General features: G+C 35.5%; 3 protein-coding genes and 1 long non-coding RNA gene across 5 annotated transcripts; 2 read left to right on the top strand and 2 right to left on the bottom strand.

Moving 5' to 3' along the window:
* The first annotated feature begins 575 nt into the window (after positions 1-575).
* Positions 576-4,001, top strand: LOC119066275. Of its 2 annotated transcripts, none has more exons than XM_037168634.1 (3): positions 576-840; positions 2,998-3,587; positions 3,652-4,001. In XM_037168634.1, exons 2-3 carry the CDS (start codon positions 3,043-3,045, stop codon positions 3,995-3,997), a joined length of 891 nt encoding a protein of 296 aa, XP_037024529.1. In that variant the 5' UTR covers positions 576-840; positions 2,998-3,042; the 3' UTR covers positions 3,998-4,001. The 2 variants fall into 2 exon arrangements, with proteins under 2 accessions (XP_037024529.1, XP_037024528.1); XM_037168633.1 differs by lacking the exon at positions 576-840 and adding an exon at positions 1,426-1,562.
* A 3,874-nt stretch (positions 4,002-7,875) lies between these two features.
* Positions 7,876-9,088, bottom strand: LOC119066271 (mediator of RNA polymerase II transcription subunit 20). Its single transcript, XM_037168629.1, has 5 exons — positions 8,965-9,088; positions 8,760-8,905; positions 8,529-8,692; positions 8,379-8,474; positions 7,876-8,317 (listed from the first exon to the last, which is right to left on the bottom strand). Exons 1-5 carry the CDS (start codon positions 8,976-8,978, stop codon positions 8,066-8,068), a joined length of 672 nt encoding a protein of 223 aa, XP_037024524.1. The 5' UTR covers positions 8,979-9,088; the 3' UTR covers positions 7,876-8,065.
* Positions 9,089-10,888: 1,800 nt separating this feature from the next.
* Positions 10,889-11,315, bottom strand: LOC119066274. Its single transcript, XR_005085726.1, has 2 exons — positions 11,013-11,315; positions 10,889-10,937 (listed from the first exon to the last, which is right to left on the bottom strand). It is a non-coding gene; the product is annotated as an uncharacterized LOC119066274 (long non-coding RNA).
* A 6,516-nt stretch (positions 11,316-17,831) lies between these two features.
* Positions 17,832-18,547, top strand: LOC119066272 (drosulfakinins). Its single transcript, XM_037168630.1, has one exon. It carries the CDS (start codon positions 18,052-18,054, stop codon positions 18,424-18,426), a length of 375 nt encoding a protein of 124 aa, XP_037024525.1. The 5' UTR covers positions 17,832-18,051; the 3' UTR covers positions 18,427-18,547.
* The last annotated feature ends 1,721 nt before the right edge of the window (positions 18,548-20,268 follow it).

Raw genomic sequence — 20,268 nt, 5'->3', positions numbered from 1 at the left:
TGTCACCGCAGAGGATATAGCGATTCTAAAAACTTTAACTCACTCATTTTTATATTATTTTGGCTAAAATAGTGAGGTCAAGCTAAATCGACCGGTGATCACATGGAGAAACCCATAAATCGATCGATAAAAAATTCACACGATGTGATTGTCAAACGAGCGAAGCGAAGTTGAGAACAACAACTCCATTTCGCAACTTGTTGTATAATTACTATTTGTTACTTTGGATGTAACAACTGCAATAGAATTATTGAGAAATTAGAATTAAATCATGCACCACCAGCCGCTTCTAAAAAAATCTAGTTTTCACAGTATCTGTATATCGAAAGCCAACCAAACGGTCTACAGTTGTAGAAATGTATTCAAAAGTATACTAGTCTAATCTGTTGGAGTTTGCGAGTATGCTATAGCCTATAGCATAGCGCTTGCGTGGGGAGCGATTCAAATAAAATAAAATTCTGCAAAATACATGAAAATTTGCACTTAATGCAATTATAGCTGTCTCCCTTCCTACTTAATACACCATTCTGCTATATGAATCTTAACTTTATCTTGAATAGGTGACACGCAAGCATTGCAGATTTACATCTGTGGGTTTGTTGCTGCGTTAATAGGAATTGGTGGATTATTGACTGATATTTCACACAAAGTGAGGAAACTAAATATGATTTTTTCATATAATATTGATCGACAAAACGAATGGAAATTTTGTGTGCAATATTGACTAGAATTTCAAGAAAAGTAATATCCATTGTGATAGTATATTGAGAGAAAAGACATCGATTTGGCATTTAATGTTAAAGTGAAACGAAGAAGGAACATAGCCAACACGCAACACAGGTAAGACTTTTGAAATTGGTGAACATAAAAAGAACGGAAAAGATATTCTACAATGTGTAATTTCTTCATTGAAAGTATATTTACCTTCTGCTTTTTGACTCTAATATTTTTCAGTAGAGTAACTTAACAAGTCACTAAGTGTAATGCTTAATTTCCACTTACCAAAAAGTACTCCGTGTAAGGGGACAAAATTTAGATTTTTCAATTTTTGCTAAATACTTGACAGTTTGCTCTCTCACGGCTCTCACAGGGAGTACTTTTTGTTGAGTGAAAACCATTAACTCGAAAGAATTTTTCATTTCATTTGTTTTAACATGCATTTTGCTATATTGATCAAATGGTCTATTTTTGTCGTTGGTCGTCGCTGATGACTGTATCAGTAAGTTTTTTCATGCTCGCATATTTTATGGATCTCATTTCAATTAAGTGTTTTCTGTTAGGATTTGATTACGTTGAATGTTTTGATGCGGTAACAAATACATACTTCATGTTATACACTTCATATAAATAAATTTGATAAAATAAACAAATCAAACATTTTTTTCATGTATAAATGTATGTTTATACGTACTTCGTTTATTAAACAGATAAGCTTTTGTCAGCTAAGGAATTAATATGAGACAAAATAAGCAAATGTGCCCACAACCTATCATTCAAATGTTAGTATGTTTAAGACTGTTATCCACAGCGGTCGCTCGTGATTACAAGGATTTTACTTACAAGTAATTTTTTTGTATTAATCCAAGGGTTAATGGAATAGGGTGTGTCCATTGGATCAGGGGACGTCTCGGGTGATTTTGAATATACATCGTTTGTTTTTGCAGTGTTTGTGAAGATTTTAGAGTGAGAATTAGTAGACGTCTGAAGCACAGTGCTTTGGTCTTTAACCGTCTTTAACCATTCAAGAAATATTTAGAAGATTTTTGCCGCGCACAGGGTAACCCAAAGAAGATTTGTCAAAGTGAAAAGACATTTTGTTTTGAAATAGTCCTTTTTGACTGTGTTTTACATTTTATAACTATTTGAGACTATTTGTGTTTTTTTAGTAACATGTGACATTATTTTAACAGCGTAAACAGATCCTCTGAACCTCCTAATGTATATGGGCGGTTCCGTTGGTCAACCCATTAGTGAAGTGAAAAAATGATTTGAAAACGCTTCGATAAAATCAAGCAATAAGTTCAACTTTTGGGACTATTGTGCTGCATATAGATATTTATTTTTAGGCAGTCACTAGTAGTGACTCACTACTTGGCATCTACCTGAGCCATTTAAATATTCAAGAGTATCTTTGGATGTAAATGCCTAATCAGGCTGTACCTGATTGGATTATGTAGCTTCCTAAATGCTTACGTCTGTTCGACGTACAAAAGAAGTGTTCAGCTGTTTCTGAGAGCTCTCCACATAAATCCCAATTTGTGTCTGTATGTTACTCAATGGTAGTAAGGTATCTGTTGAAGCCAAAGTGTCAAATCAATCCTCCTATAGAAGTTCTCAGTCTTATCAGTAAACACAGTGAATGTCTTGAACTGTCTGCAACATTCTGTGGAGCTCCAGTGTGATAAGACTTTGTTTTCTTGTGAATTATTGAATCATAATATTTATTATCCGATTAAAGTCTAATAAAGGCGCTGGTATGATCGGCTGAGGTACAATAGGTTTGCTTAGTGATGCTTGTTTAGCTAAGGTGTCTGCTATTTCGTTCCATAAGATACCAGAATGTGCTGGGACTCATGCTAAGTCGATACGACTTAGATTTGCCAATTTCCTCAGTGCATTATGGCAATATTTTTCAATGACAATCCCATCCCATCGATATGAGTACCCCCTGTGAAAGGTTTAAATAAAGGCATGGAAATCCATTAATCAAAAATTACGCATACGAAAAATAACCCCTCCAAAGAAGAGGCGTCTCCATGCGTACGCCAAAGTTTATGGAGAAAATTTCAAAAATATACGAAGCGTACGCTTTTGGTAAATCTACCAACGCCCCATGTAGAGCGTTGAGCGTAATTTGTGAATACATAATAGGGATTAAACAAACGGATATTTCGGCTTAGTTATCGATTAAAAATAGCCTGCGGAAAATCTATCTACTAGCAAAATTTAACCGAAACTTTCTGAACTAATAATACTTTTCAAATTTCACATTTCCAGCATCCTCACACATCTTTTGGTTCTGCAAAATAATTACGATATAAAATGGCCACACTCATGACAGGTGTACAGCGTCAAGTCATAGGTATCCATTCTACGACTGCTATAGCCTTTACGCCAGAGCAACCCATAGCGGTGGATCGACGCGATTATCCAGATGAAGGCAGAATCGATTTGCCCCACGAGCTCAAGTGCAGCCACTTAGTGCATTTCACTGATAATGATTTCGCGGAAATTATTGGTCTATCAAATACGAACCATTTCGTTTTTCGGCCTCAACAATTACCGGCCATGACTTCGCATTCGTTCAGATTGTCTTGGTGGTCACCACTTGCACCTGATAACTGGAGAACAGTGATTGAAAATAATCTACCAAATGTTGATATGGCAGAATTTGATATCGGGAATTCTCCAGCGTTCAAGGGAGATTCAATGTGCGGACCGATTGGCATTGTAGTAAAATGGCGAGATATTCGGACGGAATATGCAAGGAGCAGGGGCGGAATTGTGACTGATGTTGAATTTAGAATTCTGGGAACATTTCTATATACCAAGGAGATCATGTTTGGTGTGTTAGTGTGCATGAAAGGGTAATTGTTTATCAGCAGTCCTAACAAATAGATTCTTATCCAAGTTTTTTTTTTTACTTTTCAGTGATGTAGCCGTTAGAGATGTCTTTCCACTGATTGATGCTGCCGAAACTGAGGCATTTGCATTTTGTTCGCCACATGAGTTTATTTGGAAGGTTTACAGTACAGTCAGTTATAGCGACGCTAGACCGAGTAATGTATTTTGGACGTGGGATCATCTCGCGTTTGGATTCTACTGTCCAACCACTGATCTTATTATCAGAGACCAATTTTGTGGCTTCACAACCAAAAAGGCCACAAATCACAGGCCCATGTCACGATCAGTCACGAACAGAAGATTACCTTCAGAAATGTATGCCGATGATGGTATATTAGCTCGATTAAGGGCAAAAACAAACGCCCTAGTTTAATTGACTACGATATTTTCATATTCACGCAAAGAATCGTTATACTTTGGGGACTTATAACTCTTGTAGGTATTGATGAGTAGATTATGCATCTCTGTCCAAAATGTTTATTTTGACAATTTAAAAGTTTGCAGCGAGTCAAAGGCGTGGTACATCATTCAAATCGTATTAGTATGGTACGTACCTGCGGGAAAATTTGCTTACTCACGAAGGGGATATAATCTCCAGAGTGAGTAATCAAATTTTCCAGCAGGTACGTATTATATGTTAGATGCTTACGTCCGGTAAGCACTTTTTCATAGTCACAAACAGTGATGGAAAGTGCTGGCATGTATTAATAAACATTTTGGACAGAGCTGCATACGCTATTTTATATGTCGAGAACAGATACATCGAGATAAACCACAACAGAGTAAAGTTAACCTTCATTCGCTTTCTATGTAACACTTACTCGTAGATATTCTAATAGTCCGTTGCCAATTCGCAACGCTAAAAATATCGAATGTCCAATTTAGTTTACTCTGCCGTGGATGAACACTTTCGCACTAGAATAGATTTGGGTTGATTTTATGTCGTGGTTCCAAAAATTTATATTATATCACTATTTCATTCATTCATTTATACTGGTCTGCTTTTATATTTATGGTCAGTAACTCGTCACTTCTTTTATTGTATAAAATTTGCTCTCTCGATATAATTTACATTCCTCTCAAGTATTTTTAAAATTCCCGTGTAATTCCAGAAGATACTTTTTTGCGTGCAAACAGATACGTACAAAACTTTACATGCATAGGGGCGAAATCAAGACACGAAACAAGTTCCAAAATTTCATCACTTTCGTCCCCGAAACATGTAATTATACTTTTATACACTGCGCTACGAATATGTTTAATGTTTCAGTCGTCCAAAACAGTTACTCAAAAAAACCATGTAAGGAGTCGAAAATTCTTCAATAAATAAATAAGCCTTCAAGGCCTCGTTCAAGGCATTGGAAAAAAAAACTTTGTTTTCGGTCCCGAAACATAATATCACGGTGGGGTTGAACTAAACTTAAATAGAGTCGCGACGCGACATCCCCTCCTATTTTTTTCATGTTCTTATTGAGTGACTCGCGTCGAGTCAATTTAAATACATCGCAACGGATAGAAGGACTAATTCTAAGCTAATTCTAAGCTAAGCTAAAGTCGAAAACTCGACATTTTAAAATGGTGATATGTCCAAGATGAAGAGGGTTTGAAACTCTTTGAATGGCGATATTGATAGAGGATTCCATGCTCTATTAAACGCCGAGAATAGATTTTATAAAACTTGTCTGAATTGTACAATATTTGAAAAAGTTTATTTTCATCATCGTCGGCGAAGCTTGAACTTCTCTGTAATACACAGGCAGACCCATCTTGCAACAAAACAATAATGTCTGATCAGCCTGCAATCTAAGCTTTACAACGATATCAAACTTGCCAAACCAGCCCCGCAACAAGTATATGTTACGACATTTTGTTTGCAGCAAGGTCACTCTGCGACAAAATTTTCAATTTATCATATACAGGGAGCCCACTCTAATTTCGGCCTCCTTTTTAAGGAATAAAGGAGAATATTTCGATAATTTAAGGAGAATTTCAGGAGTTTTAAAATATGAGATTTTGGATTAAATTTGATGAATTCGAAATTTTTTTGACTTTCCAAAGTCATATAAAGGATATATGAAGTAGATTTTTTGGTGTTTCTAAGAGAATATTCTTTGGAAAATATTTTCCGAATTTTTCACAATTATTTTTCCAAAAAAGTAACTTAAAGTTTTGTCTTTTTTTATTTTTTTTTTATTTTATCTTCTTGCTACTTGTAATGCCCAAATTTAAAATCAACTGTGCCTTGGCCACTGACGATTTATCTAATTTAAATTCGCTAACTAAAGCTGACGAAGTGTTGTTACCATCATCAATTAACTTTTCGGCGACTTTTAACTTAAAAGTCCCATCAGCTATTTCAGCTTCGATGCTTTAAATTTTGGCCTCTTTCTTATGCTTTTCGTTTTTGTCTGACTCGTTTTGTTTCGATTTTGCTAATAGCGTCTTTCGCTCGTTTTCTACATCTAAATGCAAAAAATATCTTTTACGGGCCAACGAGCAGAGGTCTAACAATTTTCGAATAATTGAAAAATCTTCCACTTTATCGTAGAAATACAAAGTATTCTAACTATCCGAATAGCCGCAATCGTTTCTTATAAGTGCTGCTCCTTGAAATTTCGGGAAACACAAATTTATTTACGCTAAATCCTCCACTAGCGGAATGTTGAAAACTGACACATTTTCTGTTTCTGTGTTTTACTTGAGTTTCTGATTTCTCCATATAAAAATGCATGCAAAATTCACAAAAAACCAGTAAAACATAGAACAGAAATGTGTCGGTTTTCAAAATTCCGTGAGTGTATGATTGAGGAATAAATACGCATTGGCCAACTTAACCAGATGGCCAAACTTTCCTCAAACACGATACACACGAGCCGAAAGTTAACAATTGATTGACAATAAATGATTAAGTTGCCAGCAGCATCAACACAATCGATGAAAAGAACAATTGAAGCAATAGGGTTTTGCAAGTACCTTTTAGCACTATCGATCTCATTTGTTGAATTATTTAGGTTTCATGAGCTTTTTTTGGTGAAGTAAGCGAGGAACGGTTTTGAATATATATGGTTCCACAGTCAGAATTAAAATGTTAGATGTTTTAACTAAAGTGAAACTAAAAATAAGGAGTTTGAGGAGATTAAGGAGGTTTCAGAAGGATTTTTGAAAATCAAGGAGATTTAAGGAATCAAGGAGGAGTGGGCTCCCTGCATATATCTTCAAGTGCCAGTTCCCTTAGGATGAGTGGAATTGTTATGCATTCTTCATAAGTAAGTGTCTTAGGTTTATTTTAGTTTTGTTCAACCACACCGTGAATAGTAGGTTACATTGGATGCTGCGAAAGAAATTCATGACAGGAGGTAACAATTTTGTGATAAAAGCAAACTCACAAGTGTGTTTCTGAGCAACAAGTTTCAGTTACTGTCTTTTCGAAAAGTTTAGAGTTTGTATATCCGCGTCGAATGCGAGGCATACAAGTACACTTGTAGAAAAGACATTTGCTGAAGCAAATTGCTCAAAAACAGACAAGTGAGCTTGTGAGTATAACAAAATTGTTTCCCAAGTAATAAAGTACATAATAGCATCCAATGAGTTCTGGTTTATTACCTACCCCATGTAAAAGTTGATTTCTCCATGAGAAACTGAAAAAATGAATGGGTTGATGCGTTTTTAGCCAACCAATAAAGCACTTAATTCTGATGTGAGTAGAAACATGTTCAACGACATGCCTTCAAAATATATAAAAGAATTTTTGAAATAATAAATTTAACATTAACAGTCACCGAATTGACACATCGTGTATAAAGAAAGGTTTAACAAAAATTAACGACACCTTTACAGTCACGTCCTATCAAACCTTTAATAAATTTATTTTTTTGAAGATTTTCTGAAAACATTGATTTTACTTGAGCCGAAGGCAAGAGCTGCACAAAGCAAAAAGTAGAATGTTAAACAATTATAAAACTCATTTTCCCTAAGCCCCTGGGAAGTGAACGCTCATGTCAATGAAGTAATGACTCACTTACCAGGGGTGATTCTGATCTAAACTAATTTCGCGTACTGCACTGCAACCCTGAGTGAGTAAATATCTTACCTCTTTAGTTCGGACCGATCTGATTGATGTCTGTTGATGTGGCAATGTCAACCAAAGTTTTTCGCCTGATGAATTTCCATGTGGAGACCTAGACTTTTCGCACACCTTCCGATTCTAGGTTTTGTTGGTGTTTTTCTTTTAAAACATTGAAAATCGATGGATTTTGTGTTTCTTGAAATATTTTTTATTTTCCATTCAAATTCCGTCGATTTATGAGACTTATCATCGGATCGAAAAAAAAAAGATTTTTTGGAATCGACTCGTTTATACCATGCCAAACATATCTCCAAACCGTTCACAATTAATCTCACTTTAAAAATCAATAACTTACACCAAGTAGCTCCTAGAAAACTAATTTCGCATTCCCATCCCAGGCTGTGGATTGTTTAACTTTCTGTAGTTACTGAAATGCTCCAAATACTGTTGCACTGTATCGATTGGCTGGTAGATATCGTTTTGTTTGTTCTGATTGGGTGCCATCATTGATGGGGCTGTGAAGTATGGTGGTATTATGTTCGGTACATGAGAGCCCATGAAACCTTGCATGAATTCACGAATTAAATCCCAACAATTCGATGGTATTACACACGGCCGATATTCAACCTAATGGAGACAGGAAACATTATCCAGCTAGCAACAAAGCATGATTCATGCGTGTTCGTACCTCAACCATTACACCCTTAAACGTTTGACTCATCGTAACACTTCCCAACTTTATAACAAAATCGCCTAACTCGAAACGAGGTCCTTTAGATTCAATCTGTTAACGGTTCTCGGTTACAAGCGACACTCGCAATTGCTGAACAAAAGTTACCTTCGTCTGCTTTTTGGATGTGTAGGCCGGTGTCATTTTTAGGATTAGCAAATCGAACAATGAATCAGCGACCAATGCTATTTGCTTTGTACCTGTTTCCAGAATCGAAAAGACTGATGCCGGATGCTCGGAATTGTGAAGGAGATGCACGATTTTCGGTTGAACTGTGAATGCAACGCTCGGTCGTGTTAGTCATAGTCATTCCATTAGTTTCTCCTGCATTCAAAATACCTGACATTTGGGGCACTGATGTGTACGTTTCACAGTCGACAATAAAGTGGCCGGCCTGAACCGCTCCCAAGGCAACAACTCGTTTAGTCAGAAAGTCGATTATTGCCGGGCCGGTCTTATTTTCCACATTGGGAAATGGCTGCAAACTATTCGGATTGAGTTAATATGGAGGAAAAAATAATAAAATCGCATGTGAGGTACTGACATAGTTACACCCATTGGTAATTTAAAATATTCACTGGATTATAAAAGCAATACAAAAAAACGAAAATTTAATGAATGCAAGCGTAACCGTGTTTACATTCTCTCTTAGAATTTATTTTGGCAATGACAGTCATGACATTTTATGAGTAACCGTGGATTTACATAGCAACGTAAAAGTGACAGATGCAATGTTTTTTAAATACTGCAACCCGAAATTTCATTCATAAAATTAAAATTATGAATGAAATTTCGAGTTGCCGTATGAGAAAATTTTTGCATCTGTCACTTTTACGTTGCTATGTAAATCCACAGTAAGGAAAGTTTCCAACGTTGTAGAGACTGTACTGTTTTATCGACGTTGCATTTTTTTGAAATTACGTGGCAAATGGTATTTACGTCAATGAAATAGATAAACTCGATAAATTGTGATACTGTTTTGCGCACGTATATTATCTCGCTTTCGTATCTAAGCGGCTCTTTTCGGGTTCTTTCATTTCTCTCGTTTGTCAATTAATATTGAAATAGCCAAACAAAATGAGAGAAATGAAAGAACCAGAGAGGAGCAGCTGTAACATCTTAGATCCGAAAGTGACATTTTTCACGCGGGCGAAACAGTATGGGGCGATTGAAAATAAAATTAACTTATGCCTTATGTTATCGACTACAACCTCAAAAAAGCGATGACCAATGATTTATTGAATCTTTAGTAGTATGTAGCACCAAAGAAATTAAAGAAATATTTGTATTCGAATGACGAAAACTCTAACGACGGAAGAAGTAGCAGATTCGATAATAACGTTGATTAATGCATGTTTGCTTCAGGATATGCGACGATTTTTATGACGAAAAATCGATATATCTTATGTTCGAAAATTACTCCGAATGACAACGGAAAGTACCCATATATTGTAAACTCCACTTTCAAAAACTATCTCCAGTGTTAAGTATGAATATCGTAGAGTAGCTGGAATAGAAATAATTTAGGAAAATATCTTTGCGAAAATCACATTGACCTAGCATTGACCAACAGGCGTCACACAAAATCACAATATTTCCATTGATATGTAATGGACTGTAAATCATCTTCAACGACAGCAAAAATAAGAGATGAGACCTGTTGACCTGTGTTCACTGTGTTCATAAAAAGAATGTCTCGGCGAATGTATATTCAAACTTGTGAAGTAGCAGATTTCGTTTCTTTGATGGAAAGAAGTGACACAATTAAATGAATATAATGGAGGTGTGTTCCAACTCGCGCCGTTTCGAATATATTTTTTTAATTGGCAGACCTGCTATTCGTAACTTTCGAGATCTTAGTAGAGAATAGTACATTACTATGCAAGGGAAGTAAAGTGATATCTCGTATCCAGATGAGAAAAAGTATCCGAGGGCGGTAGCCCGAGGTACTTTTATTCATCATGATACGAGATATCACTTTATTTCCCGTGTGTAGTATAACGTTTTACTATGCGAGTGATGTAAAAGCTATTGCCTATACATGTAATAGCCTTATTACATGCACCAGCATAGTAAAATAGAATTACAGTGCGGGAAAATAAACAAATCACATTTTGGAGAATAATTGTTATTTCTTATTTTTCCCCGCCACAAACGAATTCAAACGAAAACAATACTTAGTTTCAGTTTATATTTGTATGCTCTTTTTGGTTGTGTAACTTTGTTACTCTTGCTAACAATTGGTCTAAAAACCAAATCAATCGTCAAACAGTTAAATACGTTCATTGTTTTCGATTATAATAAGATGTTGCTGTGTCGGTTACTAAAGGAACTCCGGTACTGTTGACTGTCTCCGAAGCCGAGCCAACTTCCTGACAGGCGTAATTTTCTGAAATCGTACATCATACACATGATCTTTAATTGGTTCTTTACACGGAACGATTTGGCACATTAGTTTTTCTTTTTTTGCTAATTCCACTATTTGCGGTTTCACATCAGTCGAATGATAATTGCTAGCTAAATGACCAACAGTGAAAAATAAAAACTATTTAATTAATTGACTTCACTAGATTTCACTAAAATTCATCTTACAGTTCATCCCTTGACGCTTTTTAAGACTACCCAAACTGGGCTGAAATTGATCCCTTATAACATTTTCGTTTTCCGATTCAATAATAGATGGATGGGCCATTGTCAAAACTGCTCTACCAAACACTCTTGGTTGAATTTTCTTATATCCGCCAGTACAATAGATTTTTAGTCTTTCAATTTCTTTCACCAATTTTTTTGAACCGTTCTGAATTTTCTGTTTTATTGGTTTGAATATAGACATAGCGTACACACAAGTGATTCGGTCTTACTCCAGTCAGTGCTTTGTCGCACATTGGTGTTTTCTAAACAGAAAACATTTTAATCCAATTATTCGCGATGATACTATTATACGTATTATATGATGGTTATGCATTTAAAGGTTACACGTTTATGACTTTTGTTTCAAGTTCGATACGAAGTTCAACTCGAGGTTATTATTTACAATGTCAACCCTTTCATCGATTATATATAATATTAAGCCAATAGTATTCCCGTCATTTTTATCGATATTTTTATCGTAAGCTTTAAGTAACAACTCTCCGTAGTTTCTCCGTAGAGTGGCAATAGAGGGAACGTCAGATTGTTTGAACAGAAACGGAAACACAAACGACTTCTTACCCTTGACGTTTAAATCTGCTACTTCGCTTGTTTAAAGTAACCTTTAGTGTTTGAACAATTTTCTGTGCCCTTATGGTTTAAATTCTCGCAGGAAGTTTTTAAAGTTTTAATATAAAATGAGTGTTTTTAAATGACCAACGCTGGTTTCGGTAAGTTTTAGTAATAATAAGACTTTTACAATGGATCCTACATCGGACCTTTTAAAACTTGTTTAGGCTGAAACTAATAGAGATTTCTGATTACCCAAACTTGCTTGGAGATCTCACAAAAACATTTTTAAAATGGTGCAACTTATTGATATCAGAGGCCTTTTCCGGTTACAATTTAACAGGTCGGATAATCTCTAAACTGAAGTCGTGAAGGCTGCTCCATTTATGGCCGGGCCTATTTTTGGAAATTTTTCCCAAAATTTCCAAAAACTGCGAACGTCCAAAAACCAAATTTTTCCACCATTTCGAACGGTTTTGGCAGTTGAATCAGCCTTGCGTTTTAACTGACTCTCGATTATTTCTTGACACTATCAGGTCTCAAATGAAGACGAGCATGATTAATTTGAAAGATGAGAGCGTCAATAATCAAACATAAATCATTGAGAGCCGGCTAAAACATAATGCTCCGGAGTTGCCAAAACAGTTCGAAATTATGAAAAAATTCGGTTTTTGGACGTTCGCAGTTTTTGGAAATTTTTGGAAATTTTTTGGAAATTTTGGAAAAAATTTCCAAAAATAGGCCCTGATTTATGGGCTAATTTGAGACTTTTCGAAATATTTTCATTAAATAAAAACCGACTTCACTAAACTTTTTTTCCTGAAAGCTATTGACAAAACGAGTAATTTGACACCACTATGAGGTATTGGCATAACATTTCGGGTAGATATGACCAAAAAGTGTTTGTTTGTAGTCGACATTCCGAGATATTCTCAATAAATCTCAAATGATTTCTGTAAACTTGTTTTCCTGTAGATCCAAACGCTATAATTCCACAATTGCACGAAATGACACGAAATTAAATTTTTAGAAGATTTTTGGTTCATTCTGCTTCGAAGTAAAGTGATATCCACACGACCCATACGTTGCCAAAATTACATTTTTTCATATAAAAACTGAAGATCGGTGTCATTAGAAAGCTACAGCAAATGACTTCACGAGAAAAATAACTTTGGCTCGATCAGGTTAGTTGGGTGAGTGAAGTAGGTGAGATCAGCTTCCCAGTGGTGATAAGTGTCATCCTCGAATTTTGAATCGTCGCGGTTATCTCGAAAAATTTTGTAACCATTTTTTTAAACGGTTTTGAGCCAAAGCAACATTTTCTGTGGGACAACAACCACCAATTTCGAAAAAAAATATTTCTGGCTCTTAATGACCACCGAAAAATATCACTTTTATAGACACATCTCCCACAAATTTTGGGCTACCAACCCGCACTTAAACTGCGCGCCTTGACCATAGCTTTCAGGGAAAAAAAAAGTTTACTGAAATCAGTTTACATTTGGTGAAAATATTTCGAAAAGTCACAAACGTGTAACGCAACTAACCGCCGACTTCTTCGCTCACACAAAAATACATTAGCTGTCTGAAATATTGTGTAATGTATTTTATCTCCTGCAAGCTGATATTTCATACATTACGCGTTTCTGCATATAAACAAAAAAACACATACATAACCACAGCCTATACGATTGGATAATTCATACATAACCCACCTAGGGTAAATTTACTTTCCATCTACATATTTGAAAAAAAAAAATCGCCGAACGGCGGAAGCGAACACGGGACCAGCAGCATATCAACCAAACATGCTGACCACTACGCCAACAAATCCCACAACGCGATGCAATTGGTGTCGGTAGTGGTTCGTTAGTCACTTCTACATCGATCAAATAATCAGAGTAGTCGGAATGATGAACGAAAAGTTGAGGTGGATAGTATATGTGTGTGAGTAAGTAAATAAAGGATATATCCGAAGAAGAAGAAGAATAATACCACAAGTTTGTATCGTTATAATCTGTTATTAAATTCTTAACAGCTAAACCTGAGTATTCAAGAAAGGTGAATCTCACAAGGAGATCTTAAATAAAGACAATTAATATGAACCATTCTCAGAGCAAACGCACGATAGTCATCATAGATGAAAGGTGAATCTCTCAGAGAGACCGGAAACTCGTCACTAATGTGATAGATGGTGAATCTCCCACGGAGATCGGAATAGCAACAACAAACTAAACATAAATGTCGTAGTTAGTCGAACTGTACACCAGCTGAGGGTCAGTTCTTTGTGTGTTTGTCCATTTTCCACATACCTGGTTGGCCTAGCGTAATCTAGGAGGCATAGCGAATACATCGCTCGCTGGGTATAGTGAAGTCGGAGTCGGAGTAAGTAAATAAAGGATACTCTGTATGATGTTTTTTTTTGTTGTGAATGCGTTTTAAAACAACATGATTAATTAATTAATTTTAAATCCAAATTTTTGTGGTTATTTCGCTAATGTATGAAATATCAGCTTGCAGGAGATAAAACATTGTTCTACCTTGGTGTATATTTCTCGAATCACTTCTTATGTACAATTGTATATACACTCGCTGGCGCTCGTTATATACAATTGTACATACGAAGTTATTCTCGAAATATACACCAAGGTAGAAAATGTACTATAATTCATGCCGAAGCCGAAGGTTAGTCTTTGAACAACAAAAAGTACGCCTCTCCACCCTACCAGTAATTTTAAATACTTATAAAGCCAATTCCTTAAAATCGCATTGCTTTGCATTGCTCTAATCTTATTAAACTTCGTCGTTGCAATTTATTTAGTTACATTCAGTTAAACGTGGTCTACAGTTGATAATGAAAAGTCGTTGCAAAAGCATCTCTTGAAGTCTTTGCCATCGATATTTTACATTTCCATAAATTATTATGATAAATTTCAACAACCAATACCAGCAACTGTTTAACGAAACAGCAAACAATCCAACGAGTGGGTGTTAAATTAATATTTGAAATGAAGCGAATTACATTTTCTGAAAATTCTTTTATTTCCAACACCAGCTGAATCATCAAATAATGTCTCCAATAATGTTCATTTGAAGAAGGAATATTTCGAAAATAGACTCAGACTTCAATACATTCACAAATCCAACATTGATATCACCAAGCCAAATTTGCTAGCCGAACGACGTAAATGTGATGCTGGAAAACAAATTTTTATTGTACCGAAGCAAGAAGTGAAAGAAACGAAAAATCATCCGAAAATGCGACGACATTCATCGGTAGAACTGTACACGAGCGACATTCCGGTGTTTCCGGTTGTGGTTCAGTCTTACCGATATAAAGTTACGAATAACGATGAAAGTAATTGCTAATTTCCATTTGTTAATTATTTATTCGTCGTTTCAATAAAGATTCTGTGAGTCGATGAATGCCGGTATTTTATTTCGTCGAAATTCGTTTCGAATATAAGTTTTGAGAGGATATGCTTTTGTAAGTTAAAATTCTGATTATGGGCTTGGTGGTGTTGGGTTTCTCCATTTCATGTAACAAATTTAAAGAATTTGCTGAACGCAAAACGAGGTTTCTCCATTTCATGTAACAAATTTAAAGAATTTGCCAATGGTATCTGGAGGAGAATACGATGTGAGTATAAGTAGTACCTATAAAAACAAAATTAGAATAGCCCTCGCGAAGGTAGACTTTGGAGGTTATGGTTAATTAAGGTTCCTTTATTACAAAAACAAAGATGAAAGGTCTGACCTTAAAACCAGTCGAGTGATAAAATCTTCTTCTATGGTCATACTAAAAGTTGCATAGATATATAATTGAGAGGTGGCAAGCCCAAAATGAAGTTTCGTCGTTTAATTATCTACCCTTGTGATATCGTCGTGCACAGCACATGCAAAAACCCCACTGTTACTTACAAGATTTTTCGTAACTTGGCCATTTTATCACTGCCTGTGACTCACTGCACTAGTGCGGAAATCGTCTTTCGTTTCTATTACTATGTGTTAATGGCTAAATTAGTGGTTGGTACGAGTGGAAATAACTTATTTGATTGCAATGTAATAGTAAGTTAAATATAAAGGTCCAAATTTCAATAGCAAAATGAGGTCAACACAGTAAAAAAAACGAATATGAAACTGTCACGGTGTCCCTTAACAAAAATAAAGTTTTTCAGAAGGTTACCCAACATATCACTTCTGATCCGAGTGCAACAGTTCTGTTTCATCATTTTCTGAAGAATCTTGAATATGTATGGGAAATGTCGTTTTTTTTCACAAGTCGACTATGGGGAAGGATCTAGCTGAAGACTAAGAAAAGCTGCTTTGAAATCCTTTTAGGTCCTAGCACTCGGATAAGAAGTCATTTTTTGGGTAACCTACAGAAAAACTTTATTTTTTTTAAGGGGCACCGTGCTGTGAGTTCACAGTTTGTCTGACAATTTGTGACTACTGTTCAAATCTCAATTAAAATATTGAATACAGTGTAACAATAATTAAGATTCCGACCAATCATCAGCGATCGATCCTACCTTATAAATTGTTTCCAAGCTTAACGGATGCAGTTCACCAAAAATTAGTATGTCCACTGTAGTTGATCGAACCAATTTGATTCAAACAATTTATATGAGAAACGCATCCACGACGTAAACAGGAAAAAAAATTTGCGTCAAATAACGCATGAAAGTAAAAAAAAATTGTCGCGCGTTCTTCCTAACTTCCAAGTTTCAAGTCTGTAGGACTTTCCGTCTGTTAAGAAAAACTAAATTTTCAGCGAAGAGGAAACCAAAATAAGGTGAGTGAGGTAGTAGCTGTAACTTACTGTTTAACTTGTCACAGACGGCGAGCATATTAACAGTTTTACTATTCAAACTATTACTTCATTTGACCGAAGATTTTCATATATTGATTTCAGAACTCTTTTACTTCATTTGTTTCAAACATGCTTTTTGCTATATATGACCTCATTAGTCAGGGCTTGTCGTTTATTATTGCTGTCGATAACAGCTGACAGCCGTCTCTAACACGTTAAGGAATTTTGAAACTGTGGTCTAGTCAATATCTTCGGATTATTTCGATGGAACTAAGTTTCTGTTTCGTCAGCATTTAATTTAAAATGTTTCCATTTCGTTGAACATCAGGAATATTGATAATTACTTTTTTATTGTAAAAAAGTGATTTTACTTTACTAGTGAGGTAATGTGGCTATTCCCTCACTAATTAGGTAATGTGGCTATTCCCTCACTAGTGAAATAATTTGATATATCGTATAACGATGAGTAAAAGTATCCGAGGGCTTCAGCCCATCTGGATATGAGATATCAAATTACTTCACTGGTACAGTAATGTACTATTACGCAATGCATAAAAGGAGACGTAAAACAATTTGAAAATAAAATTTCTGTTGTACGCGCCCGATACGATACGATACTGACCACAGTTCAGTCCTTTTTGCCTGTCGTTTCTAGTAATAAAACTAAGATTATTTTTTACAAAAATCCAAGAAGTTATTAAGTTTACAGGTTGGAATCTTCATTTTCGTGCTCGTCATCTTTGCATGTTTTATCGTGATCTTGTCTCTTCGCGTTTATAATTGTTACCAGCATACGTTTCAAGTCAACTAGGTATCCATGATAACATCAGGACGAATTCAAAATAATAGAAAATTAAATTAAGTTTTCCAATTGGACTTTTTTTTTGTGCAGTTGTCGTGGTAAGACAGTCCTTTACACGTAACACCTAACGAGACAAAATGTCGTTAATTATATCGATTTACATCATCTTCATGCCGGTTTATGCGCATTTCTACAGCTCGCCTTAGACCAACAAATAAACAAATTTTGATGTGACGAAAATCTTAAAATAATAACTCGGTACCCACGCAATATTTTAACTAATTGAATAAATCACTCTTCATTATACGTTTGCCCCATTTTTTTATGTTTATAATTTCGTCAATATGTTTACAGCTTCAAGCTTCCATCGACAGTATTCACTTATTAATTCAATTTTCGGATTTTCCATTGATGCATTGAAGGATGATTAGCTATGCTTTTACAATAAAATTTGATTGAACTCAATGAACGCGTCGATAGACAGGGTTTGCCATCGCGTAGGTTTTAGTATTCCTTCGTCTTTTATAAAACTGAGAAATGATTTTATCTCTTTCGCATATTCCGATGTTCTTATCTCTTTTATGTTTTCATTCTCAGCAGATTTACCTTGGACGTTGATATGCTATGCACAATTTTTGTAGAAAATTAAATTTGCATACGCTTAAGTTAGATGGCGAAAACAATAACTAAAGTACTCGTCATCCTTGTTGAATATATAAAGGAGATTCAAGACAGTTTTCGTTTCAAAAGAAAGTTGTCCTTTATACGGTTCAGTAGGCACTCTATACCCGTTTCGATTCAATAAAACGTTACACAATATGGGTCAGGTTTCCGTTTCAATATTAACATCGCTGGTCATCTTTCTTGTGTACTATTTTCTGGTCGGAAACGTTGCAGCTTCAAGCAGCGTCAATTCGGATACCATTCAGAAAACACAATCGCCGCATGCAACGCAAAACTATAGACGATACCACAGATCACCAATGAACAGCGGTTCTGGTTCGAAATCGTTATTGCCGAGGTCGAAAATAATTCCGATCGAATTGGATCTTCTCTTGGATGACGAAGAAATGTACGACAAAAGTAAACGGTATGACGACTACGGGCACATGAGATTCGGCAAGCGGGGCGGTGAGGATCAATTCGACGATTATGGTCACATGCGATTCGGCAAACGGGCTGGTGGTGAATAGTGAATTTAATTGTCTTGAATTAAATTGTGTGTTTCATTTATTGGATTTGTTCAATTTTTAATTTGGTTTCGAATCAATGTAAAATATTACCGGCTGTTTTTATTATTAAAAAGTGAAAATTAAAACGTGCAAAAGAAGAATTTTTTTACTGCTACAGTGAACGGGCTGACCTTAATTTTGTGACGACAGTTTGCAAGTTCCTCTGCCACTTCTATGCAAGAGCATTCCAGCCTTTTTACTCGACAAAACATAAATGTCCGTAAGTTCGTCCGATGAAGTGAGCAGAATGCGTTAATATCAGGACTGTATTCGCTAGTAAAGTCAAACATATAACCAGTCGTTGAAATAAAATTCAAACACATTTTGTCTCACCATTCGCATGTCACTCGCTCATATTTCCCTTCATTCTCCAATAGCGAATGCAGCCTGTCCCAACTTTCGCTCTTGAAGTTTCCCCCTAACAGATGACCCGTACATTTTGTGACAAAATTTCATTTCACCGGCTTGGTTGTGTATACTTGGCTTAAGGCAAAAATCTTATTTTGTTTAGTTTCCATCTATTCACGCCGTAAGTGCGTGAAAAGGCATATTTACCGCAGCGTTAAATGGTCCAATTCTCATATAGAAAACGTTGGAAAGAATTTTTCCCTCATTAGTTCAGCCCATCGATTATTATATATTCACTTAAAACTCAAATTGGCTTAAGCCCAGTATACAACCAGCCGGTGAAATGAAATTGTGACACAAAATATATGTCAAAATTTTCAGCTTGTGTGGAAAAATGGGGAAAATGTATGAGAATTTCACTGACTCGCTGTATATACTTGACTTTAAAGTTAAAACATGTTACCGTAGCTAACGTATTTCGCTAACCAATCAAAAATTAGCGCTAATTAAAAAAAAAATCAAATAAAAGATTGAAGTCAAGAATACGATGAAATTTTAGACGTGGCGAAATTTTGATATTGTTCTTTTTTTGATAAGATTGTTAGATTTGTCTGTAGAATTTTGGGGAAGTATGACAACATTTTCGATCTAAAGTTCTCAAGAGTAAAAATTCTGTAAAATTTTGCCAGATTAGTCTTAATTACCAAGCCTGCTACTCCTAGGAGTATCACGAGAGTTCAAAATTTGAGACTTTTGAAGAATGTTGAAGTTAAGATACCAATTAAAATAACCTTGATATGTTTCGTTGCACGAACAAATTCAACGATTCAGTCGTGGAACTAAATTTTTGTCAGACGTTCACCAAATTTTCGCTAGCATCACTGCATCACACATTCATTTCTTCATTGTTGCCTTAAAAATTACAATGTTCCCCTGCGAAATTCAAAAGAATAATTTTTATAGTAAGGTCCAATGTCCAAATAAGTCCAACTTTCGAGTCTTCATCATCTGAGGTGTATTTTTCAATTACACTCTGAATTTGGCCCTTTTCTTCATTTTGCGAAATTTCGGATTTTACATAATGCGTGACGGCTGAGATCTACACCTTAGTGGCGTCCTCGTGACATCCTTTCTAATAAATGTTTTTCACCCAGCAAAATCTTACAATATTACACCCAGTCTTCAATCGTGACCCAGCGAGGATAAGACATGGATCTATATTTAAATATCTCTTTGCAGAGACTCCATTTAGAAACTCTCCGCTACCTATGAAATGCTTGAAAATTCATTCATTTTAATAATTCTATTGGCTCATATCAATTGAAAGGACACAATTTACTCCCTACACCATGCGAAAGTTGACCATTACATAGCAATATGCCCACTGCGAAAATTATCCATTGCATGTGGAATATTTTCGGTATTTTCTTTTCATGGGGAAATCAACTTTCGCAT

The sequence above is a fragment of the Bradysia coprophila genome, chromosome IV (genome assembly GCF_014529535.1).
Source record: "Bradysia coprophila strain Holo2 chromosome IV, BU_Bcop_v1, whole genome shotgun sequence".
NCBI lineage: Eukaryota > Metazoa > Arthropoda > Insecta > Diptera > Sciaridae > Bradysia > Bradysia coprophila.
This window is presented reverse-complemented; position numbering and strand designations above follow the sequence as displayed.

Coding starts and splice junctions, on each gene's coding strand:
- LOC119066271 (XM_037168629.1), bottom strand. Junction 8,693..8,759: donor ATCAGTGCCCCAAATGTCAG/GTATTTTGAATG, acceptor TTGCATTCACAG/TTCAACCGAAAATCGTGCAT. Junction 8,318..8,378: donor TTAAGGGTGTAATGGTTGAG/GTACGAACACGC, acceptor TGTCTCCATTAG/GTTGAATATCGGCCGTGTGT.
- LOC119066275 (XM_037168634.1), top strand. CDS start 3,043: ATGGCCACACTCATGACAGGTGTACAGCGTCAAGTCATAGGTATCCAT. Junction 3,588..3,651: donor GTGTTAGTGTGCATGAAAGG/GTAATTGTTTAT, acceptor TTTACTTTTCAG/TGATGTAGCCGTTAGAGATG.
- LOC119066272 (XM_037168630.1), top strand. CDS start 18,052: ATGGGTCAGGTTTCCGTTTCAATATTAACATCGCTGGTCATCTTTCTT.